Source organism: Chenopodium quinoa, unplaced genomic scaffold (genome assembly GCF_001683475.1).
Source record: "Chenopodium quinoa cultivar QQ74 unplaced genomic scaffold, ASM168347v1, whole genome shotgun sequence".
Lineage (NCBI taxonomy): Eukaryota > Viridiplantae > Streptophyta > Magnoliopsida > Caryophyllales > Amaranthaceae > Chenopodium > Chenopodium quinoa.
Window position 1 is genome coordinate 9,704,815 of NW_018742418.1, and position 23,588 is coordinate 9,728,402.

Genomic DNA, 23,588 nt, shown 5'->3' on the forward strand with positions numbered 1-23,588 from the left:
CAATATGTACTAGTGGGCTCATGTTAATCTTGGGTGTTGCAGCAATTCCCCATACCTGCGCACTCTAAAATCTCTTGTGCATATTTCTAACAAGATAAAAATAAATATGATGGTGTTTGAGAAACAAAAATTCCCAGAAAAAAATAAAATAAAAAAAGCCAGTCAATCATCAGAAACTTGTATGTCATTTCATTACCATGTCGGAAAATAAATAAGAAATGTCAAAAGTGCAATGACAAACCTCATCTGCAAAAAATAGTTAGCTTGATATAAAGCCTAACTTGTTTCAGGCCATAGTCTGCCTTGTGAAGCATACAAACATACCCTATAAATCGCATGTCTACAAACCCTAGGTATTGATGCATATATATACACAACCTTATTCAAATCTCTATGTAAAAAAAAAAGAAAAAAAAAAAGACATTCCACACCTTCAACTAGCGACCTGCTATCACAAACTAAACATGCTTTACGCCATTCTAGATCATCGTTAGCATTCAATTTATGTCAAAATAACCACATGCAATTAACAGTATTCACCCCATAGGCCTAGGAACCAATGCCCATATCCCTGTTTTAGTTAAAGCACCATATTCAGCTGGCATTGAAGCATTCCAATTAGGGATGAAAAGAGCTTGTTTGTGATTTTTGGGAATTGGGGAACAGAGTGATCTGACATGGTTAAACCATACTTTGGGTTAGGTTTGAATATGCCATGCTTGGATCATGTTTGCATGGGAGATGAAAGTGGTGGTGGTCTAGTTGGTGTGATGGGTGTGGCCTCGAATAGGGGCTGGGGAGCAGCGGGTAGAGTTGTTAGGAGCGTCGGGGCCTGCCTAGGGCAATGGTTGGGAGTTGGTGATGGGTTGGGCATGACATTGTGCACAGTAAGGACTGCCTAGGGCACTTGCCTTGCATATTGCTGGTGTAGGATGCTCTGCGAGGTAGCTATGGCAGACTGCCCTTTGTCGTGGCCCTCCAACGCTACCGGTTTGGTTTGCACTAGGGGTGCCGAGAGGGGTAATGAGGGTGGTGCAATATGGTTTGATTTTGGAATAAAGGTGATGAATCATCGGAGTTTAAAAATTCATAATCATTAGTCCAATTTTTTGTGCGGTTAGTCACACTTGACTGTTTGTAAAAGAACAACGTAATCCCTATAATACTGATCAAGTTACCCCTGTAATGCTGACCGAGTTTCCCTTATAACACTGACTGAGTAATCCCTGTAATGTTGACCGAGTTTCCCCGAGTAACCCCTTTAATGTTGACCAAGTTTCTCCTATATCACTTATGAAGTAAACTTTATAACACTGATGAAATAACCCATATAATACTTACCAAGGTGAGTAATCCTTATAACACCAGCGAAGTAACCATCGACGATGGGTCATATATAGAATTTGTGAATTACCGATTGTAATAAAGTAGTCTACCAAACAAAAAACTAATTAAAAAAAAAAAATAGAGAGAAATGGGGCCAAGTAAAAAAAGCAGTACCTAAAAAAGGACCCACTTCCGTACTCAAGCAGGGACAAGTAGTAGCAATTTAACCTTTACACGTAGCCTTCCTCTCAAATTCTCCTCTTTAAATTTGAACCCTCTTTCGGCTCCATCAAACAAGCATACCATTAGTCCATTACCGATTACCCACACCCTCTCTCTCTCTACAAATTAAAAATACATTTAATTTATTTTACAGTAGTTATTTGTGTAGCCTATACATATATGAGAGAAAGTTCTCGGAGAGAAATTATACTAGTACGATGCAGCACAGTCCAGTGTACAGCCCTGCAGTGGTTCATCACCAGTACCACTCCGACGCATCTCGACCGTCCCTTGGTTTTCCTCTTGGCACTGCTTTGCTATTGCTGGTCATCTTTAGTTTAAGTGGTATTTTCTCCTGCTGTTACCATTGGGATAAGTTCCGATCTCTTCGTCAATCTTATGTTGATGATCTTGATCTTGAGGCTGCTAATCACGACACTGCTAAACCCAATAACCCTAATTTCTTCGTAAGTTTTTGTTTTCTTACTATTTCTCCGTTCCTTTTAACAATAATTTATTTTGAGATCGAGGTCACTTCATAACTTGATATAAATAAAGTTACCAATAGTGCCAAACATCAAAAATAAGTTTACCTCTAATTTAATTGAAAATCATTATGCTTTACACTTTGCATTATTCCGTGCTCCATTTTCTCTAGGATTAGGGGTGTGCAGTGTGCTGTAGGCGTCCAATCTTTTATTATTTGTTGATAATTAATTATATTTACTAGTTTATTACAGTATGTAGCTATATGAGATGTACGGCAATTGAAATGATTTTCAAATATGACATTTTTTTTCATATTTACACGAAATATATCCCGAAAATAATTACATTAAATACGGAAAAAGGTACGAGTAATCAGTATTATTAAGTTATTGTATACAGAGAATCGATACATAATCTTATAAAATTAAAGGCATACTGAGTATTTAAAAATATAAAGTAGTCCATATTTATCCTGATTCTTGTATTACCAAGTTAAAATGAAATGTGGTAAAAGTAACTTTTGTTTGAGAATTAGGCTATTTTAGTCGTTAAAAATGATTTAATTTCTATTACGTTTTAATTAATTATCGTTAGTGGTGATATAAATAAATTAATCGATGAATATGAATGGCACCAAAGAATAGCAAAGTGACCCCACAAGAGTTGACACACTCAGTGATAGCTGGCTTTATCAAATACTTTTTTTTTTTTTTTCTCCTTAAATTACGTCTTCAAAAATTGATGAAGAAGATACTCACGTTTCTTTCTTTTTAGGCTTCATTTTCGCTAAAATTTCAATCTTTTGTCCCATTTGTAGTTGAGTGAAAGGGTGTACTATTCCTTCCTTTCGTATGTTGTTTCTGTTATTATTTTTGGATAATATGTAAAGACCGTTATACCTTTATTTTTTTAACTTTATTCATTGAACTTTTTAAATTACCCTTAATTTTTCATTAATTTTGTACTTTTTTTTCACTTTTTCTCTCTAACTTTTGTGTATAATTGTACTTTTCACCTTCTTAATGTATTTAATTTACTTTTTCTTTTTATTTCTTAAATACCATGAAAAAACACAAACAGAAACTATAAAATGAGACGGTTGGAGTATTAGTAATTGATGGATAAAATAATTAATCCAATTCTGATTTGTTATAGAGAATGTTTCTGGAAAAGTCTTAATAGTATTCTGTTTCCACACACAACTAACACTAGTAGAGTAAAAGGCGATGATTTTTTCGGGCAATATTTACTGCTATTGCTCGTCTTAGAAGCAGTAAATATTGACTTGGATAAATTATTGCCCAAAAAAGGTTTGGAAAATTTTTCTTTCATTTTTGGTCTTTTTCTTTTATCACATATACGTAGGTAGTTTCAAAAGTTTAATGGATATTTTTTTAAAATAAAGTACTGTAATTTGAATTATTTACGAAGTTGTAATTTTAATGTCTACATTTATCTCGTTAAAATGTAATTGAAAATTAATACATTTTTTTTAATAGTAACATTTACTTAAATATTAACTTTAATAAAATAATATGTTAATTTTATTTTCACTTATTTTGACTGGTAAATAGAACGTGTCCATAATTACGAATACTTTTAGCATCTTATATTGATAGCTACAGTTACATTGTTTATATGTATACTGATCAATTCATTTTGTTGAAAATGCAGAAACAACAACAAAACGAAAGCTTACCGGTGATAATGCCAGGTGACAACATAGCAAAGTTCATAGCGTTACCATGCCCATGTGAACCACCTCGTCTAGAGAAGCACGCTCCAATTCAAACTCCTAACAAACCTCCTAAGCCGCCACGTTTCCCTGTTCCTCTGTACTAAATTTATAATTAATTACTACGGAGTAGTTTATTTTTTTAATTACACAAATATATTTGACAAATTGGGTCACAAAATATGTTATAATCTTCTAGTACTAGTAGTTTGTACTTTGTACATAGTGTTTAGACATCACTCATATATTATTACACCAATTTTTGATGTACTTTTTTCTCCCCCCCAATTTGTTAATTTATTAATATAGTTGGCTGGTTATATGATTTTTATGTGATTCTATCAGAATCTTGATGCTTTCTGTTGCATTTGATGTTTATTAAGCTGCACCATGTTAGTGTTCTTATGCCTCAATATTCCATATGTTTGTTAGGTACTTCGGTACGTACTTGTGACCAAATAGAATAATGTGTATGGGATATGCTTCTCGGAATTATACACACATATGATGGAGATCTTGCAAATTTTGGCAAATCTTTTTGCTATCAAACCGTACGAAGTACATTGCTGACGCATGTGCAAAACGTACATACGGATTAACTATCATGAATCGACAATATTGATGTGAGCTAAAGAATTGTAATTTTTTCTAATCACACTTTACACTTGAAGTTCACGTCGTTACTATTTTAGTCACCGAAATTTTGTTGCAAATATTTATACCACATGTCATATATTATGCCTTCACGTCTTCACCCTTTCTATTGAGTCATCTAACTACATTTAATTTTGTACACCCATTTCGGTCATTTGCATCCTAGATTCCTAGGTAGTACTCTGTATACAATGTTTATAAATCTCGATTTTATTTGGGGAAAAATATAACAATGGTTGTACAATACACAAAGTATAACCGGATTACACATTGAAAACTACCCGAAGCATAACATCAATTCAAAAATCGAGAAATTATAAATCAGCGTAGGGAATAAGAAATCTATATGATTGTACATTAACGTTAATCGTCAGCGCACAAATTCAAATTTTCTTTCTCAAATTTGTTTAGGTGAGAATGAGGGGACAAATAAACCTGAACAAGTTGATTTTTTTTTTTTTTGATTTTTTGTAATTAACCACCCTCAATAAACCCTATGTTGAAATAACCATTTATTTTTTTCAATATTATAAAATACCACCCTTTTTTTTCAAAAGCATCAACTTTCACCATCTCTTAACCAAAAGTTCTATTTTAAAAAATTAAAATATCAATTTTTGAGACAAAACTTGCTCTATTAGGGTTTTAGGGGACATTTTTATCCTTTGAGTTCGAGCAAAATTTGGAAAAATTATCAAAAATGCATCATTTTGTATGTGCCACGCAAACCGAGTTAATTATTAGCACACAAAACGAGACATTTGCGAAAACTATTTTAAATTCTGATCTCAAATTGAGTCCAAAAGGCCAAAATCACCCCCCAAAACCTTTTGGCAGAAAAGTTGACGTTTTTATTTTTAAAATGGAACATTTTGTTATGAGGTGGTGATAGCTAACGCTTTTGAAAAAAAAGGGTGGAATTTTATAATATTGAAAATAATGGGTGGTTATTTCTAAATAGGGTGTATTGAGGGGTGGTTATTTACAAAAAAAGCAAATCATTTTCTAGAAAAAAAGACTATCATATTATATTATAGACATGGGAAAGTATGTTAATCAAAATTACCACAATTATATGATTTGATAAATATTTTGTGTATAAATTATAGTAAGTGACATTGACTAAAAAAAAAGAAAGAAAGAAAAGAAAAAAGGGGGTGATTTTGGAGGGAAAAAACAGCACCAAAATCTTGGTGTCTGTTTGACAATATCTGCCATCTATCATTAATTTTTTCTATTTATATTTTTAAGGTAAGGTGAAGACCTTATTTAAACTACTATCTTTTGTGCTTTAGGTCAATTTACTAAAAAGATCTGAGAATTTCTTACCCTAAATTGTTTCTAGCTAGTTATTAGATTTAATTCTCTATCCGGCTTTCAAGTATTGAGGTTGAACACTTATCACAGGGTTGAGCCTTAATTAGTTATTTGTACCTATGGTAGGCACACAAAATAGTATGAGTATACTACAATATGGTAATTGCAACACTTTAAATTTTGCAATATTTACTTAATAATTTTGAGTGTTTTTACACATATATGGATATTTAATGTGTCAATGGAATTGGTCTAGATTATTGAAGTCTTAATTAAATAAAGGCGGAACAATTCACTTACTAAGTCATCCAAAAACTTCGAGATATAAGATGGGTGTTCCATTCTTTAATCCTAATGGCAAAGGAATTGATTCTTAAATCTTATTGATTGATATAGTGGTATAAGGTAAGAGATGGTAAACTAAAAATGTTCTATCAATACCTAATAATTTCATTATTTTATTGTTATATTTTTTTTTTCAAAAATGGCAACCAAATAGTAAATGATGTCGAGCATTTTAGTGAGAAAGAAAGAACATAATTTGCCAAGTACATGTCATCTTCCACCAATCCTCATCTTTTGCCATTGTTTCCACCCAACAATCAAAATCATGTCCTAACTTCACTGTTTCAATTCTTTTATTTTTTTTCAAAGTGCTTTAATTATAACATTTTTGGTTATTGCTTTTAAGTTGTCCTTGCCTGTACTCCTCCCGTCCTCCGTGAAGTTTGTTGTTCTTAATTTTTAGTACATATTTTTCACTTTCATTATTTGTCCACTGAAACCTTTTCTTTTGGATGGATTAATTGGGTCCGGTTTTGTTTAGAAGGTTAAGTAAAGTATTGATTGGATACAAGAACAAGTTTATTTAAAGAGATTTTATCATATGATTGATCATATACACATATATTATTTCCTATATATGTTGTACTTAGATATAGGAAGTTAGGAACCCATGCCTAACACATGTATGTGTTCAACTCGGATATCTTGTAAAAACTTATTTTAGTTGTAACTTGTACTTGGGTAACAATTATCAGAACTTATTTTTCTTGAACTAAATTTATCTAAACTTATTACACTTGAAGTAAGTGAAAATAAGGTGAACATAATAGGCCCTAAATGACATGATCTTTCTACTTGACGAAGAACTTTGGGGGGGGGCAAATTGACTTGACAAGAGGAATAGACTAATAATTGGGATAACTTTCACCGTATATATCTTTTTCTATTAAATTATAATAGTAATATAGTATTTATTATCTAGCAGTGAGATAAATGAAATATGATACATGACATGTAGTACAACTGTACAAGTATAAATTACCTAGTTCTTATTAACATCCTTACCAATCTCACAAAATATTAATATGACTAAATGATGGTAAAAGTTATAATTTTGATGGTTAAATATAAAAAAAGCATGGTGGTTATTTATAAATAGTGGGTTTTTTTGAAGGTGGTTATTTTCAAATTTTCCAAATATTAAATTTCATAAATCTTTGAATTTCTACGCAAGCAACAGAGCTCTAATGTATACTTGTATATATGGATATGTTATTTCCCAGTTTCCACTCAATAATGAAAACATTATTGAATAATTGAATGTAAAAACAAAATTGATTTACTTCACTGATAGCACAATGGCAGACAACCAATTAGTCACTTTTTATCCAATAAAATCAAAGTAAATCTTGTGTTTTGCAACGTTTAATTATCTTTTTCCTGGTGAAACACTTGTCTTTACTGGACCGATTTTCATTATTAGCAGCCAGCACTTAGGTGGAAACTTTTTGACCTCTTACCCAACAAGCTCAAATCAAAATTTAGGTCACCATGGTTTTCTATTATCTGATCCACGAACTAACTGTTAATTCTTGGGTAAACTCTGATAAATCACATTATTTTAGCAATCTTTTTAGAAAGCTCCGGAACTGATGTTAAAAAACTTTAACAATAAAAAATCACATCAAAAAAATAAATTTGAATATGGTTAAACCGTGAATCAAACCGCACCAAACCATTTTTGTATGGTTTGGTTTGGTTAAGTTTGCCATGTAATATGGTTTGGTTTGTTTGAAATAATGTCAAACTGTATTTTTACTATTTGATTTGGGTTATATCCCAAATCGCACTAAATCGGATTGCATATACCTCTACTCTTGACCGTTGCCTGACCTTGCCTTGTTACTTCACTTTTTGACATCATTCACTGACTAAAGTCTCTGATATAATGCTCATTACTGTGAATTACCATTGCCAAACAAATCTAACAAAATTTTAAAATAGGCTAAATAGATACCCATTGCAAAGCAAATTTTAAAATAGATATATTAATGGTTAAATTTTCGTGTTGGTGAATGTGTCAATCAAATTGTGGTATTTGAAAAAAATACAAAAAGAGTAATATTCTGTTAAACTCGAGAGATATTGGAGAAAACGGATTAGTCTTGCATTGATAATTACGATAGATATATATACACAATACAAGAGACCTAACTTGCCAAAACTCCTAACAAGATAAACTTGACAAATATACAATATTAACATATATAAACCTAACCGACTTCTAATACTACCCTTCAAATTGGAGCATGCAAATCACGAATGCCCAACTTGCGAAACAAAAACCCAAACTGTTGTTGTCCAAGAGTCTTCGTAAGAAAATCTGCCAACTGATTATTCATCGGAACATATGAGGTAGAAATATTACCCTTCAACAACTCATACGAACAAAATGATAATCTACCTCAATATGTTTCGTACGATCAAAATATTACCCTTCAAAAAGAGTAATATTCTGTTAAACTCGAGAGATATTGGAGAAAACGGATTAGTCTTGCATTGATAATTACGACAGATATATATACACAATACAAGAGACCTAACTTGCCAAAGCTCCTAACAAGATAAACTTGACAAATATACAATATTAACATATATAAACCTAACCGACTTCTAATACTACCCTTCAAATTGGAGCATGCAAATCACGAATGCCCAACTTACGAAACAAAAACCCAAACTGTTGTTGTCCAAGAGTCTTCGTAAGAAAATCTGCCAACTGATTATTCATCGGAACATATGAGGTAGAAATATTACCCTTCAACAACTCATACGAACAAAATGATAATCTACCTCAATATGTTTCGTACGATCATGAAACATCGGAGTCTTAGCAATATGCAAGGCCGACTGACTATCACAAAACAACTGCATAGATTTCGAATGACCAACTCCAAGAGAAAATAACAACGCCTTCAACCATTTCAACTCACAAGTAGCAACTGCCATAGAACGGTATTCGACTTCAGCCGAAGAATGAGATTTGGTAGGTTGTTTCTTAGTCATCCAAGAAACAGGCGAGCGACCTAAAAAAACACAAGATAACCTGTCAAAGAACGCTGAGTCAAAGGTGTAACACCCCCACATCTCCCTCTACGAAAATACTAGTATAATACATATAATCATACCGTAGAGATAGACTTAGGCGTATTACCGCAGCGTGATTACGCAAGGCTACTCAAACTTACTAACCAAAACCAATACTTTGCAGCAGAAACTCAAACTCTTTCTTTACTAATAATAACTATAAATACTAACCATTGTCATGAGTACTCATAATTAGACAAAGACCAACATTCCTAATCTAGGTCAAGAATATTCCCAGGACTCCCATATGCTCAATTCTTGACTCCACCTGAAATTAGTCAACACTGCTTACCATTACAGTAAACAGGGCGAACCAAAACAAATAAGAAATACAGATTGGCAAAATATGCTAGGTACGATAAGTGCAAGATAAGTAAATTCAATTTATTTCCAAAAATGCTTTTAAAACCAATTCCAATAATCAATCCAATGAATTCCAAAACTCATGATTAAACCAATTCTCAATGATTCAATAGTTCGATGAAACGATTTATAAAACCAATTCCTCTTTTGAAACCAATTCCTTTTTTGAAAACCAATTCCTCAATATTCTCAAAATAATTCCAATAACTCAATAACTCAATAATAATGATTAGCCAAATCAATTATTTTCGAAAACTCAATCTCCTCTCTAAGTGTGCACTCCCCCCAAGCTAGTCTCCTACTATTTCAAGGCTATTCTTGGAGAAAGACTAGGTCATACAAAGTCCATAGCTTTCAACGAATCTTCATAGTGGGATTAATATAATAATAATGCTTGTAAAGCTTTTTAATAAAACCCTCTTTAAATTCCTCTTTGAATAAAATCAAACTTTTCAAAAACTCCTTTTTATATTTAATTCAACAAGCTTTTAAAATCAAACCCTTTTTTTTTCAAAAACTCTTTTAAAACAATCCAACATACTTTTAAAAACCAAACTCCTTTAAACATAATAATTTCAAACCATTCAAAACATGATATAAAATCAATCCTTCAATTTATTTATCAAAACCAATTTTTAAAACATGCTTTATTTCATAAATCATAATTTAATTCAATTCAATTCAAACATCATAAAAATCATGTAAAACATGCTTATTCAATCCAATCAATTTCAAAGGTATCTAGCCACCTAAACGTACCTTTGATACTTGCTTAGCAAACACAAAGAAACTTCAAGCACTTGGATCAAACACACCCTACAAATAAATATAACTTTAATTAATATAAGGTTAACAAATAATCACAACAATTAAATTAAAAACCCACAGCTATATGTACATGAACCTTTTAAATTATTTTTCATAAACATGAATAAAAATCTGATTTTATTTAATTAAAACTACTCATAATAATTTTTATAAATCCCTCATAATAATAATTAATTAATTAAGAGAAGAGAAGAAGAAGAGGTAGAAAACCAAGAAAAAGAAAGAGAAGAAAGTGGCGGCAAGGTGGGGCAGCCTTCCGGCAGGTGGATGGAGGTGGCGGCTGGCGTCAGGGAGGGTGGCAGCCGGCGTGGAGGTGGTGGTCGTGGTGATTGGTGGTGGTGGCGCAAGAAGAAAAGAAAAGAAAAGAAAAAGAGAAGATGAGAAAATTAAAGAGAGAGATTAAGTGAGAATTAGAGAATTTTGGTGTGAGTGTTAGCCATGAATCCATGGGTATTTATAGGCTAGCTCATGCATGAATTATGGTAAGAAAATGTAGGAAGAATCATGGTAAAAAGAGTTAAGCAAATTACTTGGAGAAGAGTGTTAAAGAAATATGGAAAGTTTGAGATTAAGGTGATTAAGAATAATAAAATTAAGGGTATGTTGTCATGAAAAATAATATGGCAAAGGAGGTTTAATTGGGGAATAATCAAGATGAAATAAGGTAGGGAAATAAGATGATCAAATATTTAGGAGGTGGGAAATAGAAATTAAGGAAAATAATAATTTTTTGAGGAAGATAATTAAAAATACAAATTACCAAAATAATTCCCCCAAAAATCAACCAAGAGGGCCGAAAATATTGGGCTTCTATAGCTCAAATTTTCGGACCTCCTTAGTGTATTTTAGGAAATTATTTGCTAGATTTAAGGATTAAAAATAATTGTGTAAATAATATTTATGGTATAAAATAATTAATTAAGAGAATACCAATTATTCACTAAATAAATTAACTAAGAAAATCAGATTTTTCACACTAGGAAAATCCAAAATTAATAGCTAACTAATAGGAATTTTTGGACCTCCTATTTTAAATAATAAAATATAGTTTTTGCTTAATTAAAATATCCGAAATATATAAATAATCCGGTTTTTAAAATAAAGTAAATAGATAATAAATCTTATTCAAAATCCAAAAATAATAATTAATTTTTAAAATACGTTTGGCGCTAAAATTGAAATATCATTTTGGCTCCAAAATTCAAATAGTAAAATAAATTACTAAAACACCCTTTTTAGAAATATAATAATTAATTAATTAATTAGAAAATACGTTTCAAATATGGGGTATTACAAAAGGACTTGCCGCCCAATCAGCATCAAAAAACGCCGTCAACCATATCCTTCATAGGTAGCAACAAGATGCCTTGTCCCAAACTACCCTTAAGATAGCGCAAGACACGAATAGCCGCATCCTAATGAGAAGCCTGCGGATCACTCAAAAATTGAGCCCGAACATGCACCGAATAACTTAACTCTGGTCCAGTGACTGACAAATATACCAATCGTCCAACCAACCGACAATACTGATCCGGATGAGCAAACGGCTCACCCGAAGCATGTGCAAGACGATGATTCTGCTCCATTGGAGTATCAATGGGTTTGCAAACCAACATACCTGCCTCAGTCAATATATCCAAAGCGTACTTCCGTTGAGAAAGAAAGATACCCTCCGGGCTACGAGCAACCTCAATGCCTAAGATATACTTAAGCACACCCAAATCCTTCATATAGAGGCATTTGCACAAATAAGTTTTAAACTGAACAATGGCATCATGAGATATTAGAGAAAATGGCTTAGCCTTGCATTGATAATTACAACAGATATATATACACAATACAAGAGACCTAACTTGCCCAAAACTCCTAACAAGATAAACTTGACAAATATACAATATTAATATATATATATATATATATATATAAACCTAACCGACTTCTAATACTCCTCCTCAAGTTGGAGCATGCAAATCACGAATGCCCAACTTGTGTAACAAAAACCCAAACTATTGTTGTCCAAGAGTCTTCGTAAGAAAATCTTCCAACTGATGATTCATCGGAACACACGAGGTAGAGATATTACCCTTCAACAACTCATACGAACAAAATGATAATCTACCTCAATAGGTTTCGTACGATCATGATGAAACACCAGATTCTTAGCAATATGCAGGGCCGACTGACTATCACAAAACAACTGCATAGACTTCGAATGACCAACTCCAAGAGAAAATAACAACGTCTTCAACCATTTCAACTCACAAGTAGCAACTGCTTTTAAACGGTATTCGGCTTTGACCAAAGAACGAGGTTTGGTAGGTTGTTTCTCAGTCTTCTAAGAAACAGGCGAGCAACCTAGAAACACAAGATAACCTGTCAAAGAACGCCACGCCGCCCAATAACTATCACAAAACCCCGTCAGCTGTAAATCCTTTATAGATCGCAACAAGATGCCTTGTCCCGGACTACCCTTAAGATAGCGCAAGATACAAATAGCCGCATCCCAATGAGAAACTTGCGGATCACTCAAAAACTGAGCCAAAACATGCACCGAATAACTCAACTCTGGTCGAGGGACTGGCAAATATACTAATCGTCCAACCAACCGATGATACTGATCCGGATGAGCAAACGGCTCACCCGAAGCTTGTGCAACACGATGATTCTACTCCACTGGAGTATCAATGGGTTTGCAAACCAATATACCTGCCTCAGTCAATATATCCAAAGCGTACTTCCGTTGAGAAAGAAAGATACCTCCGGGTTACGAGCAACCTCAATGTCTAAGATATACTTAAGCACACCCAAATCCTTCATATAGAAGCATTTGCGCAAATAAGTTTTAAACCGAACAATGGCATCATGAGATATTGAAGAAAACGGCTTAGCCTTGCATTGATAATTATGACAAATATATATACACAATACAAGAGACCTAACTTGCCTAAAACTGCTAACAAGATAAATTTGACAAATATACAATATTATCATATATAAACCAACCGACTTCTAATATATTCCATTCCAATCTTAATGACACAATCTACTTTGGCAGTTGGCGCATATGAGTATATGACAATGCATTAGTACTATTATTACTATTTACCTAATATCAATTGAATTATCTAACATAACATTCAATATAATCTTATAAAAAATTAAAACTTGCATCCCTGTAATTGATGATGCATGGACCTTAACATGCATAAATATGAATTTTATTCAATAATATATTATCTCTCAAAAATAATGTTAAAAATTGAATTATTTTGCTCCAAATGAGTGTGTTGTGTGCTCATTTGATCACCATTCCGTACAAGATATATAAGCAACAGGACCCTCCTCCATACATCATACAAGACTGGTAGCACCTTTATCTATATTGGCTAATCCGAATCTATTATGTCATACAAAAGTATACTTGTATAATAACAATTTTATTGGATTAGTGGAATTCCGAGTGATTAGTTAGGTATTGGGTATTATAACCCAAATGAGTTTTCACCCATAAGATGAAAATAGAAAGTAAGGGAACAATGAACGAACTTTGGGTTTGTCTTATTCAAAAATTTCATCATTTTATTAGAGTAAAAATAAGGAATATACAAGTAAATGGAAAATTAGCAAGTAGGAAAACATGGGACCTTTTAATGGGGTGATGGAGTATAGCATTAAATTAGTAGTTTGGGTCACTAATAAAGCCAACAAGATAAGTTAATCAACTGACAAGAATTCGTATATATAGTTATATACCAGAAAGTCGTGGAGCTGATGGAGATTGCACTGACCTCACTTGCTTGATTGGCCCCATTTTCAGGTTGGGTACTTTGATTGATAAGACTATAACATGAAAAATGATTATCTTAATTACTTCCTCAAGTAATTTAAATCTTGTTATTGGACCATTTGATCTGATTTAATGATCATAATCGTAAAAGGCAAGCTTTCACAAAACATATACTACTCTATTACATTGAGTTTCATTTTGGGTACTTGTCCAGCCAGTCGATAACAGGAGCAAGTCCAGTAGCACTAATGAATGCCATTTTTATATACTACTCCGTATAAAAAGTATTACATTGAGTTTCATTTTCGAAAAAAAAGAGGTAAGTTGTGAGAAAGTAACAAGACAATATTGTATAATTGTATAATTTCATGGGATGCGTTTTAGCTTAGTTGTGGCTAAGCATAACTCCGTAGTTTATTAGAATAAGAGAGGCTTTTGGTATGTAGGAGCGATTGTACTAGTAAAATAAAAGCATCCGCCCTTCAATGTAAGGGCAAAGGAAGCCAAACAGACCCCTATATTTCCGTAACTTTACTTAGGCATGTTTATAGTTCGTCTAATCTGATCGTTCTTTAAATAAGTTTCAAAAAATAAGTCAGTTACGATGATCCTCGTTGATAAAACCACACTGAAAATGGTGTCCAAGCCCAATAAACAAAATGGAGAAATACAGCGCAAAATTCCTCTTCTCTTTCACAGTGATGATCGTAATCTTATCCTCTCTCCTGCAAACCAAAGCGAAAGCAGCCCCAAACACCCCAATTCCAAAGCTTGATAAAAAACCCCAATTCCCATGTAAAGCACCTCATAATTCATACCCATTTTGCAACAAATCTCTTTCAATCCCAACCAGATCGCAACAACTAGTCTCTCTTCTCACACTTGAAGAGAAAATCAGCTTCCTCTGCAACAATTTCACAGGAATACCCAGATTAGGAATCCCACCTTATCAATGGTGGTCTGAATCCCTCCATGGAATCGCCACTAATGGGCCTGGAATCAGCTTCAATGGCCCCGTCAAATCCGCCACATTGTTCCCACAAGTTATCAATTCCGCTGCTTCGTTTAACCGGAGCTTGTGGTTCGACACCGCCACCGCGATTGCCGTTGAAGGGAGGGCAATGTACAATTCTGGACAAGCCGGGTTGACTTTCTGGGCACCTAATGTCAATATTTTTAGGGACCCCAGATGGGGAAGAGGCCAGGAGACTCCTGGGGAAGATCCTTTTCTTGTTTCTTCTTATGCTCTTGAGTTTGTCAAGGGCTTTCAAGGGGAGTATTGGGGGGAGAAGAGAGAATTTGGGAACAAGAGAGTGTTGGAACAAGATCATGATGCTGGCTTGTTGATGCTTTCTGCATGTTGTAAGCATTTTACTGCTTATGATCTTGAAAAGTGGGCTAATTTCACCAGATATTCTTTCAACGCTGTGGTAATTTTTGTTACCTTTTTCAATTCATCTTTGTTATTACTCTTGTTATTGTTGTATTAATGTATATGTATGTCTTCAATGGAATCTTTCATCTTTATTAAGGAGAACACCCTGTTGTTAGCGGGCAAGGCCCCTTAGGAATGGGGGTAGTAGAATTTATGGTCTTGAGCTTAACTTATTGTTTATGTCAAAAACTTGTACACTCAGAATATATCATGCAATGGGTTGATTTTTATGTGATTCGACTGATTAAGTGTATTCAATACACTCATTGTTTACAAGAACTACCGATTATTATCAGGGTGAAACATTACTAGGGGAATTTGCCACTTGAAAATTTTAGAAGCCAAAGAGGTCTTGGGAGCTTTATGCACAAAAAATGCTTGTAGTCAGGTAGAGGTTTAAGTGAACCAGGTTGATTATCTCAAGCATGAAAGTTTTGCTTAGAAACCTTTTGAGGTTGAGCAGTGAATTGTAGGTGTGAAAAGGTTTTATGATTTCCCTTTTTAAAGAAGGCAATAACCCTGTTTATTTGTAGCCATGGTTTATTATTTCTCAGTAAAAATACATTACATTAAACTGAGCTTGAAGTTGTTAGCGCTCATTATATATAGCTTGAACATAAAAGAGGGATGCTTAATAATCTATGTTTGTGAATTATTTGTTTATTTGCTCACTGTAGGCTCCTTTGGTTGTCTTAATTATGTTTCACCTTGATAGTTTCAGTTGGTTTTAGTGGGGAATGCTCCTAGGCGTTTTTACTATTTGATGTTTAAAATATAATCATGTTTTTTTTTTTTTTTTTTTTTTTTTTTTTTTTTTTTTTTTTTCTCTCTTACAAGTTAGTGATTCTCTCTCTTTAGTGTCATCCTTGTGAAATATTCTTTCTAATCTTGCATCCCTATAATTTAATTTTTATGATATGACAGGTAACTGAACAAGATATGGAAGACACCTATGAACCCCCCTTCAAGAGTTGTGTTCAACAAGGTAAAGCAAGCTGCTTGATGTGCCCTTACAATAGTATCAATGGGGTGCCTGGATGTGCAAAAGGAGATCTTTTGCAGAAAGTGCGTAAAGACTGGGGATTTAAGGGGTAAGAACTTCGAGTAAGCTGTAATCACTATTGAGTATAGTCAGTTGTCCATTGCTGAATGCTAAATTCTGTTCTTATTTTGCTTTTTGATTTGCCTGATTGTAGGTATATCGCCTCAGATTGTGATGCAGTGGCAACAATTTATGAATATCAGTATTATGTTAAAACTCCTGAGGATGCAGTTGCTGAAGCTCTTAAAGCAGGTTTCAAGTTTTGCCTACTTTTTTCTAGAATGAATATACATCTTGTTTGTTGCAAATTCTTTGATAATATGTTGGATAATCATCTGTAGGAGTTGATATAAACTGTGGAACATACATGCTTTATAATACTCAATCTGCAATTGGACAAGGAAAGCTTAAGGAGGGAGATATTGACCAGGCTCTTAATAACCTGTTCCCTGTTCTGCTCCGCTTGGGCCTTTTTAACGGGGATCCTTTAAATGGAATGTTTGGAAGATTGGGAGGCAAAGACGTCTGTACTAAAGAGCACCAGAGACTGGCTCTTGAAGCAGCAAGGCAGGGCATAGTGCTTCTCAAAAATGATAATTTCTTACCTATAAACAAGGATCATGTATCTTCATTAGCCATCATTGGTCCTGGTGCAAATTCTACAAGCTATCTTGATCTAGGGGGTGGATATTCAGGTCTAATCCTTCTCATCATAGAGTACATTGACTTTTCAATGTTTTGGAACACTGAACAGCATCTTTTAATCGATGATTTATTCAACCTGGCAAATAAAAAAATTATGATATTGCTTAATTTCATTTTGTGTTTCAGAAACTGGTCACCATTAATTAACTTAAAATGATTTACCATTAATTCTTTGTACTCTCTGTATTGTCCATTGCCTCATTTATATTCCAACATGATACTTTTACTTGATACAGGATTTCCGTGCAATGCAAAATCTTATGTTGAGGCTTTTCAACCATACATCAAGAAGACAAATTATGTTAAAGGATGCTTGGATGTTGATTGTGAATCCAATTCAATGTTTGATGAAGCTGTCCACGTGGCCAAAGTATCTGATTATGTTATCTTAGTTGTTGGCCTGGATTTGACCCAAGAAACTGAGGATAAAGATCGAGTTACCCTATTACTTCCTGGAAAACAGATGGACCTTGTATCTTTGGTCGCTTCTGTTAGCAACAAACGTATAATATTAGTCCTCACTGGTGGTGGACCACTTGATGTCTCTTTTGCTGAAGGAGATTCACGAGTTGCTAGCATTCTTTGGACTGGGTATCCTGGTGAAGCCGGTGGCAAAGCTCTCGCTGAAGTAATCTTTGGTGATTATAATCCAGGTTAGAAATGAGAAATATCACCTTTCGTCTTTAATTTTCATGTACAGTGGGTGGTTTTTCCATTTTCCTTGAAGTTTCCTTTTTTCTGCCTTCCCATTTTTCTTTTGGCCTTTGCTTAAGAACGCTAGAAGTTGTGATGGGATGAAAACTGAGTAGTGTTAGCCAAGCAATTCACCAGTCTACTCTCTTTATGCATTCATTGGGGTTTCTTGTTAGGGTGTATCAAGGGTAAGGGAAGGGCATCCCTGTTGCCATTTTGTGATGTACTGCTCTCTACTGCCCCCTACTACTCCTTTTGTATTATGCATGTCCTTCCTTCTTGCTATGCTATGAATGATCCATGGTAGTAATGGTCAACCTAAACTGGGCAAAGGCTTTCGGAAGCTAAGCTGATGGGACTGCCCTCACTATAAACTATCAAGGATTCAAGGGTTGGGGAAGGGTGTCCCAGTTTCCATATTTTTATCAACCTGTATTTTTGAATTTATGAAAGGAAAAATACACTTTAATAATCCCAACTTTAGGCGATTTACTTCTAATAATCCTAACTAAGGTTTATTATTTAATAATCCCAACTATGGGGTCAGCTTGCCTCCAATGGTTCCAATTGGTCAACGATGGTCAATGACCCGTTATAACAAGTGACCATGACACTTGTCAACACGTGATTGGTCTAAAATTTTACAAAATTAAAAATAAAATAAAAATAAACAACCCTTAAATTCCAGTTACCCTCTCCCCACCCCCTAACCTCGCCGGAACCCTAACCCCATCCCCTAACCTTGCTGAAAACCTGTCGGCAAACCGCTCTTAAGTCTTAACCACCGAAAACGGACGGCCGACCTCTACCACCCATCCCAGCCTACCTCGACCTCCAAAAACACCTTGAAAACCCCCTTAACCACTCGAAACAGGCCCTCTCCCATCCTCTGCCGCCAAAACCGCCCCTCCTCGCTTTCTCCACCCACGAAATTGGCCGTTTCGGCGGTGGGGGAAGGGAGGAGGGGCGGTTTTGGCGGCGGATGGGAGAGGGCCTATTTCGAGTGGTTAAGGGGGTTTTCAAGGTGGTTTTGGGGGTCGGGGTGGACTGGGTGGGTGGTTTCGAGGGTCGGGGATAGGTAGTAGAGGCCGGCCGTTTTTGGTGGTTAAGGGGGGTTGGCCGGCCGGTTTCCGGAGAAGTTAGGGGGTGGGGTTAGGGTTCCGGCGAGGTTAGGGAGTGCAGAAAGGATGGCTGGAATTTCGGTATTTCTTATATGTTTTTTTTTTAATTCTTAATTTTGGACCATTCACGCGTTAACACGTGGCGATTAAAAAAAAAACACCCTCTTTCAGCAAGTCATTGGAGGCAAACTGACCCTCATAGTCGGGATTATTAGATAATAAACCTTAGTTGGGATTATTAAAAGTAAATCGTACATAGTTGAGATTATTAAAGTGTATTTTTCCTTAATGAAATGTATAGATGATTATTTTACCTAGTGTTGCCTCTTGGGACCATTATTTCTTCCTTAATCAATTACCCATATTGATTCTAATTTATGTGTCGATATGGACTGCCAACAGGCGGAAGATTGCCAATGACTTGGTATCTAGAATCATTCACCCAGATACCTATGAATAACATGAACATGCGGGCTGATCCCTCTCGCCTATATCCTGGGAGGACCCATCGGTTTTATACAGGAGAGGTTGTCTATGAATTTGGTTATGGGTTAAGCTATACAAATTACACATACAAGCTTTTATCAGCTCCAAATAAATTGAAGTTAATATTTAAGACTAGCGCTAGTTTGAGAAAATTGTACGTAACAGAAGTTGGGATTGGTTATGTTCCTACAGATGAGCTTTTATCTTGCGATATTGTAAGGTTTAATGTGCAGTTATCTGTAATGAATGTCGGGCATATGGATGGGAGCCATGTTGTATTGCTTTACTCAAATGCAGCTAGTAATATAGAAGGTGCTCCTAGAAAACAGCTTATTGGATTTAGCCGTATCCATACTACTGCACATAGGTCGACAGATATGAGCTTCAGTGTTGATCCTTGTGAGCATCTTAGCTTTGCAAATGAGCATGGACAGAGAATCTTGCCTCTAGGAGAGCATATCTTAATGATAGGTGAATTGAAACACTCATTGTTGATTGATATATGATTGGTATAATTCATTCTTCGTGTAAGGGATTTAGGGATCAACTTTGATCAAAACTATCTGTTAGAATATACGATGTATAAATACTTATATATTCAATTCACATAATGATAGGTGAATTGGAGCACTCATTGTTGGTTGATACATGATTGGTATAATTTATTCAGTATGGAATTTATGGATCAACTTTGATCAAAACTAATCTGTTAGAAAATATGAAGAATAAATACAGTGGAAATTTCGGTATGCTTTTACGATGTCTTAATGTAGGTTAGTGTAACAGTTTTTGTATCTTCATTCTCTGTACATTAGGGATATTTTACCTGGCTGCTGCACTCTGTATTCCAAGATGATGCTTATACACCTCAGAAGTTCTTTGATCAATGTGAATTTTAAAATTGGTAATCCTAATATGCTGTTACAAATGATTTTTTGCTGCATTATTTTGATAATGTTGTGTTGCAACCAATTTGGCTGGTTTGTTGGAGATAGTTTTTCTTCATGTAATGAATATCACTGTGTAAGCTGTTAGTGCATGTGAAAATCCAAGAGATCTTCTGAATCAAGTCTTCTGTGCGACTGCACCCTTAAGATTTCATGTATCAGTACAAGCTGTTCGACCTTCGTAGGATAGCAATCTTATAAGTTTAGCGCGCGACTGCAGATGATATGGCCTCAACTGAACTAGGTATTTGATATGCAGCAAAGTACTGCATGATGCAAAGAACCAAGATTGTCTTAATGGTATTGTACATCTTGGAATATCTATGTATACTTCAAGTAGTTGGTTCAATCTTATTAATGGGAATAGGAGATTGTTCCGAGTTCAGAATGTGACTTCACTGTCTCTTGCAGTCTTGCCTGCTGGTTATAATGTTAAATTTTCATTTGGTACCAAGCGTGCTATTCTATAAATTATTAAAGTTTTGTTGAATTTCATTTTTCCTATTTTTTCTATTTCAAGAAATGTTAACTATTCTTAATTTCTTATCATTTCACTACAAATTTACGACACTTTTTACTTCCTCCGTTCCAATAATATTGCATCAAGGATGAAATTACGCATTTTAAAACACATTTTATATGTTAAATATCTATAATTGTAAAGACTATAAATTATAAAAAGTTGATATTGTGAAAGTATTTTATGAGACGAATCTAACAAAATTTCACATGACTATGGGGTTGTTTGGCAATCGGCGGTTGGCTGTTGACTTATTTACTTGGCTTGTTTGACTAGTTGGAAGTATTAGCTTTATGTATTGACTTTTTAAGTTAGTTGTTTAAGCCAGCTATTTACAAAAGTGTTTGGTAAAATTATTTATGGTTATTAACTGTTTATTAGTGATAAAGTGGGCCAACAAACCAAATGCCAATAAAAAAAGCTACTCCTATTAGCTGTATCTTTTGGCTTTTGGCAGAAAAGCCAGCTTAAAAGTCAACAAAAGCCAACTACCAAATATATTTTTTTGGTTGTTTGACCAAATTAAAAAGCCAAAAACTAGGCAAAAAGCCAATTGTCAAACACTCCCTATATTTTGCTTAACGTATAAATCATATATATGGTCAAACAAGAGTGATGAATAGTGCAAAAGTCTCATTATTGCAATATTATTGGAAGGAAAAGGTAATTACTTTATATTTTCTTTATGAAGAGTTTATAAAGGACAATGATATATGTATAATATAATCACAAGTTCTATTGTTCTCTTAAAATTTTACGAGTATTAACTAAGCTTGTTGACATTCGTGCCCTATAATGATCCTTGTTTTTAGTGTTGTCAATTCACGCATTAGGGTTGGGTTTGGTTCGGGTCATGTGATATCTTGGTATATGTTCAGGTTGGGTTATGCTGAGTCAATCTAGCCTCATGGCCATGTTTGATTTTAGTTTTTATCAAGTTTTGTTCATGTTACGTTGGGTCATTTACCCTTTCGTGTACAAATAGGTTGTGTTAACTCAGGTGAACTGCTAAATATCGCCCGCAAATCTCTACATAAAGCCCACAAAAAGTAGGTGGATTGACACTTTTGCCCTTTTTTGTTAAAAAAAAAAACTCATCTTCTCTCTCCTCTCTACTCTCACTTCTCTCTAAAAAAAAAATTCAAACTACAACAATGTCGAGGTGGCAAGGCAAGGAATAGGCGGCGGCAGAAGAGGCGGAGGGAAGGCGGCCACACGGTGGCAAGGTAATTTTTTTTCTTTTCAAAATTCAAAAAAAAAAAAAAAACCGCGAATAGGGCGGGGCGCCTAGCCAGGACGCCATGGCCACGGTGGCGGCGCCCAAGCCAGACGCCAGTCCCACGGTAGCGACGTTTGGTCGGGACGCCAAAGCCACGGTGGTGGCGTCTTCCGAGGACGCCGCCGCCGTGGGGCAGGCATCTGGCTGGGACGCCCCTCCATTTTTTTTTAGATTTTTTTGTTTTTTTTGTTCAGTTTACAGTATTTTTTTTCAGATTTTTTTTGTTTATGTTTTGTTTTTGTTTTTCAATTTTTTGTATATTTTTTTGTTTATTTTTATTTTTTTTTCAAATTTGTTGGTTTTTTTTATATTTCCTTTTCAATTATTTGTATGTTTTTTTTTTGTTTTTTTTTTTATTATTTTTTTCCAATTCTGTTGTATTTTATTTGTTTTTTTATAACTTTTTTTCTGTTTATATTTATTTTGTATGTTTTGGTAATTTTTTTTTATTTTTGTTTTGTTTTTATTTTTTTTGCAGTGTTCTGTAATTTTTTTTTATGTCAATGTGTTAGTATTTTTTTTGTTTATTTGATATTTTTTTTGGTTAGTTATTTTTTTTTTAATTTTTCTTTTGTTTATATATATTTTGTATGTTTTTGTTTATTTTATTTCCTCTTCTGTGTATTTTTTTATTATATTTTTTTTCCAGTGTTCTGTTATTTTTTTATTTATGTCAATTTGGTAGTATTTTTTTGTTTATTTGATTTTTTTTTTGGTTAGTTATTTTTTTTAATTTTTTTTATGTTTATATATATTTTAATTTTTTTAATGGATTTAGGTATCGCATTTTCGACCTGGTGCGGAGAAGAGTATGGAATTTATTAGAAGTAGAAACTATTCAATGGAGAGCTCGGGGCCCAGACATGTTAGATCCCATGGTATTTCGGCCTCGACTCGCAGAGAACGGGTTCACCATCCTGAGGAGGATGAAGATGATGATGGTGAGGAGGAGGAGCAGGAAGCAGATGAGGATGTGGACGATTAGAGTGGACCATATGATGATTAGGGTCCATTTAGTTAGGGGCTTGATGATATGTATGAGACGCATAGGGTAGATGTGCGTAAGGGTAGAGATGGTAGATTTGTTAGTAGATCTGGCACATCATCTGCGTCCACTGTGTCTGCGGTAAGCAGAAAACGGTCGAGGGCCGTTAATGATTCTTGGGTGGTGAGAGGTGAGGTGGCTGGGGGACCTGTAGACGGGAGT

The 23,588-nt window shown here is 34.4% G+C and overlaps 3 protein-coding genes and 1 long non-coding RNA gene across 4 annotated transcripts; 2 read left to right on the top strand and 2 right to left on the bottom strand.

The window, feature by feature from the left end:
- Positions 1-1,597: 1,597 nt before the first annotated feature.
- Positions 1,598-4,113, top strand: LOC110713430 (uncharacterized protein At5g65660-like). The gene is made up of 2 exons (XM_021891883.1): positions 1,598-2,015; positions 3,712-4,113. The coding sequence occupies exons 1-2, from the start codon at positions 1,767-1,769 to the stop codon at positions 3,877-3,879; spliced, it is 417 nt and encodes a 138-aa protein (XP_021747575.1). The 5' UTR covers positions 1,598-1,766; the 3' UTR covers positions 3,880-4,113.
- Positions 4,114-8,183: 4,070 nt separating this feature from the next.
- LOC110713439 lies at positions 8,184-10,957 on the bottom strand. The gene is made up of 4 exons (XR_002509921.1): positions 10,577-10,957; positions 10,298-10,354; positions 9,347-9,459; positions 8,184-9,114 (listed from the first exon to the last, which is right to left on the bottom strand). It is a non-coding gene; the product is annotated as an uncharacterized LOC110713439 (long non-coding RNA).
- Positions 10,958-11,781: 824 nt separating this feature from the next.
- On the bottom strand, positions 11,782-14,412 carry LOC110714674. Its single transcript, XM_021893218.1, has 5 exons — positions 14,360-14,412; positions 14,155-14,206; positions 13,124-13,255; positions 12,486-12,701; positions 11,782-12,168 (listed from the first exon to the last, which is right to left on the bottom strand). Exons 1-5 carry the CDS (start codon positions 14,410-14,412, stop codon positions 11,782-11,784), a joined length of 840 nt encoding a protein of 279 aa, XP_021748910.1.
- On the top strand, positions 14,281-20,324 carry LOC110713444 (probable beta-D-xylosidase 6). The gene is made up of 6 exons (XM_021891892.1): positions 14,281-15,583; positions 16,513-16,679; positions 16,785-16,882; positions 16,972-17,325; positions 17,572-17,988; positions 19,552-20,324. Exons 1-6 carry the CDS (start codon positions 14,813-14,815, stop codon positions 20,139-20,141), a joined length of 2,397 nt encoding a protein of 798 aa, XP_021747584.1. The 5' UTR covers positions 14,281-14,812; the 3' UTR covers positions 20,142-20,324.
- Positions 20,325-23,588: the final 3,264 nt, after the last annotated feature.